This window comes from Apis dorsata, unplaced genomic scaffold, assembly GCF_000469605.1.
Source record: "Apis dorsata unplaced genomic scaffold, Apis dorsata 1.3 scaffold_188, whole genome shotgun sequence".
Taxonomy (NCBI): Eukaryota; Metazoa; Arthropoda; class Insecta; order Hymenoptera; family Apidae; genus Apis; species Apis dorsata.
In genome coordinates this window covers 41,507-45,643 of record NW_006263473.1, presented here as the reverse complement: position 1 = coordinate 45,643, position 4,137 = coordinate 41,507, and the positions used below count along the sequence as shown (strand labels likewise).

Genomic DNA, 4,137 nt, shown 5'->3' with positions numbered 1-4,137 from the left:
ATTCTACGATATGAATAATAAAAATAATAAAAAAATATAGTAAAAGAACGTGATATCGTATCCATTGCAAAATTGAAAATTGAATCGCGTTCTGTAAAAAAAAAAAAAGAAGAAGAAGAAAAATTTTCAATTATCGCAACAACTATAAGAACATCATACTGAAGAGAATTCAAAAGAGGAACTCGCGTTAGGAGTGGCAATTGGAAAGCAACAGTCACGGGAAGCACGAAGGATAATAAATTTATTTTAATTCACGAAGAATCATTCTACAGTATAATAAAAATATAATAAAAGAACGTGATATCGTATCCATTGCAAAATTGAAAATTGAATCGCGTTCTGTAAAAAAAAAAAAGAAGAAGAAGAAAAATTTTCAATTATCGCAACAACTATAAGAACATCATACTGAAGAGAATTCAAAAGAGGAACTCGCGTTAGGAGTGGCAATTGGAAANGCAACAGTCACGGGAAGCACGAAGGATAATAAATTTATTTTAATTCACGAAGAATCATTCTACAGTATAATAAAAATATAATAAAAGAACGTGATATCGTATCCATTAACCATTGCAAAATTGAAAATTGAATCGCGTTCTGTAAAAAAAAAAAAAGAAGAAGAAAAATTTTCAATTATCGCAACAACTATAAGAACATCATACTGAAGAGAATTCAAAAGAGAAACTCGCGTTAGGAGTGGCAATTGGAAAGCAACAGTCACGGGAAGCACGAAGGATAATAAATTTATTTTAATTCACGAAGAATCATTCTACGATATGAATAATAAAAATAAGAAAAAAATATAGTAAAAGAACGTGATATCGTATCCATTAACCATTACTCATTGCAAAATTGAAAATTGAATCACGTTCTGTAAAAAAAAAAAAAAAAAAAAAAGAAGAAAAAGAAGAAGAAAAATTCTCAAGTATCGCAACAACTATAAGAACATCATGGAGAGAATTCAAAAGAGGAACTCGGTCCGAAAGAAGCTCGCGTTAGGGGTGGCAATTGGAAAGCAACAGCCACGCGGGAGGCACGAAGCGGCGGAGGACCGCCGGGTATAATAAAGTCTATTTCAGTTGGTATTATGTCAAGTTAGGCTCGTTAGCGGAACTCGAGCTTTTTAAAAAACACTCGGCCGCCGTGGTTGCTGTCAGCTCGTTGAACATGCACGCGGCCAAGAGGCCCAACACCCCCTTCTGGTCCAGCCGCGAATCCCATCCCCTACATGCAATTATCCTTCCATATCCGCACACCAGGTGTAGCCCTATAAAGCAGCTTAAGTGCCGCCTTCAGCGCCATTCCTCATCGTACTCTCGTTTGCTTTTTTTTTCTTCTTCTTTTTTTTTTCGTTCATCCTTTCATACTGCGCCTTCTATTTTATTTACGCGTCTTCGTTGCACAACCGATCTTCTTCAGGGGTTGAAATTGAAGCTAATTTTTTTCTCTCTCTCTCTTTGTTTTTTTTGCCTTCTTTTTACCTTCGATCGATGATGAAAAATTTATCCATATCGTTGACGATAAAATTGGACGATTTTTTTGTCGTTGAATAAAGATGAAATTTTTAAAAGATTGAAATATTGATTGGATTGTGTTCAGATCGTTGCGAAATGAAAACGAATTGAATTTGAATTTTACAGGTATGGTTTCAAAATCGTAGAGCGAAGTGGAGGAAAAGCGAACGTTTGAAGGAGGAACAAAGGAAAAGAGAGGGTAACGGAGGGGGTGGCGCGTTGGAAACGACAGGCCTCGCACCTCCAACGTCGTCATCGGCAGGACCCAGTCCAACAGGACATGATCCTGAAGGTATCATCATTTTCAACCTCGATACAACAATGATTATTAAAAAACACCTATTCATTCGCATATCATTTCTTTTTCTTAATAATAATAACAGTTTTATATTCTCGATTCTTTCAATTTGAACAATTAAATGCAAAAAAAAACAATTTTTATTTAATAATAATTGTGTAAACTTATAATCATTTCTACTATTACATAGTGCAATCAAGTAATTTTTCAAGTAATTTAAATTTGAACGAAGACACAGAACGAGATAAACGCGAATCTAAATTACTTACAACCTAACACAAATAAGCTTGAACCGACATTTTCGTAAATCAACCAACTAACCTAACTCACCTAAGAACCCTTTCGATCCCTAAGAACCCACGAGCACGCATAATTAATTACAACAACCCTGGAAAAGAATATAAATCTCCACATCCCCGACTCATGGTGACCACACCACGAATTTAAAACGATCAATGGTACAAGCATTTCCCTTGTCTTTTCCTTGCCCCAAAAGGAACGACAAGCAGCAGCGCCCCCGACGCGGAGGACGCCGGTCCAGATGGAGCTGGGGGGTCGAGGAGCCCCAGCACCACTTCCGCCTCGGTCAGCCCGCGGCCCCAGCAGAGTCAGCCGTCCCTGGGTGGCGTCTCGACGCCACCTCCAACCCCCATAAGGGCGCCACCGCCGCCACCTAGCACCGTGGGGGGTCTTGGCCCACCCGGCGAGAGGTGAGCTTTTAAGCTTCGTTTGTATTTACGTCTTTAGGAAATATCCCTCTCCTTTCTCCCTCCCACCCCTCTCAAAGTTCAGAAGAGCGCGACTCGCAGAAGCAGCTCCAAGCACCGCTGAACACCGGATGCTCGATACGCGCCATTAAACCACCGCTCCTCGTCGTCGCTTCCTCCCATTCCTCCACCCCTTCCATCCCCCTGCCCCAACCCTCGCTCGCCGCGCCACGTTCTCGCCCCCGGTTATATGCTCGGCTACCGCTCGTATAATCGCGATAATTGTCGCCTCGTTAAGTCGCCACGGGATCCCTGTGGGTGCACGGCGACCGATTTAAGGACCGGTTTGTGTACACCGGTTTTATAGGAGTTTCGCGCGAACAATGGAGAACGTGAGGTGAGGGATGTTGGAGGGATGTTGGTGGATAATGCGGGGTTACTGGGCGGGAATCAGGTTAAGATTTATGGGGATATATCGGATAGATTGGAGGAGATGGGCGGGCAAATTAGGATTTAGGATTTTAGGTAGAATGATCCGTGGTGGGTTTTGATTTTGGAAAGGAATGAGAGTTGGCAACTCTATATTATTTCTTGACGCGACATGAGAGGATTAAATTGTTGTAAGTTGATGAAAAACAGATTTTGGAAATCTTTTTTAAAAATATTCTATGATTTAATATCGATTCGAAAGAGTATTCCTTGTTCGGTTGAAAATAAGAAAACGAAAGTTCTTTGAGAAAAAAATCAAAATTCAATAAGTTGGAAGTTGGCAAATTTTTGATTGTTGTTTCGTCACCTTGCAAGTTGGCAAGGCTATATTATTTTTTAACGCAAAGGGGATGAATTTGTTGCAAGTTGATGAAAAGCAGATTTTGAGAAAAAAATCTTTGAGAAAAAAATCAAAATTCAGCAAATTGGAAAATTTGGCAAGTTTCTGATTGTTGTTTCGTTACCTCGCAAGTTAGCGAAACAATTTAAATTATTTCTTGACGCGAGATGAGGGGATGAAATTGTTGCAAGTTGATGAAAAGCAGATTTTGAAAATCTTTTTTGGAAATATTCTATGATTTAATATCGATTCGAAAAAATATTCCTCATTCGGTTGAAAATAAGAGAACGAAAATTCTTTGAGAAAAAATCAAAATTCAGTAAGTCGGCAAGTTTTTGATTGTTGTTTCGTCAACTCGCAAGTTGGCAAAGCAATCTATATTATTCTATATCGATTCGAAAGTGTATTCCTCGTCCGGTGATTGAAAATAAAAGAAAAAAAATTCTTTGAGAAAAAAATCGAAATTTAGCAAGTTGGAAAATTTGGAAAGTTTCTGATTGTTGTTTCGTCACTTTGCAAGTTGCAAGGCAATCTATATTATTTCTTAACGCGAGATTGGGGATGAAATTGTTGCAAGTTGAAAAGCAGATTTTGAAAATCTTTTTTGAATCTGTTTTGAAAATATTCTATGATCTAATATCGAAAGAAGTATTTCTTGTCCGGTTGAAAATAAGAAAACGAAAGTTCTTTGAGAGAAAAATCAAAATTCAGCACGGAATGGAGGAAAATTGTCATTTCTGTTGAGAAGCGGGAGGAATATCAAAGAAATTCTCGCAGAAAACTGAAATTTAA

At 38.4% G+C, this 4,137-nt stretch overlaps 1 protein-coding gene across 1 annotated transcript in view; it reads left to right on the top strand.

Moving 5' to 3' along the window:
- Positions 1–4,137, top strand: part of LOC102678844 (paired mesoderm homeobox protein 2A) — a 25,904-nt gene that overhangs the window by 14,961 nt on the left and 6,806 nt on the right. Inside the window, exons 3-4 of the mRNA XM_006614537.2 lie at positions 1,638–1,803; positions 2,306–2,519. Coding sequence (XP_006614600.2) covers positions 1,638–1,803; positions 2,306–2,519 — 380 coding nt within the window. The remainder of the gene's footprint in view (positions 1–1,637; positions 1,804–2,305; positions 2,520–4,137) is intronic.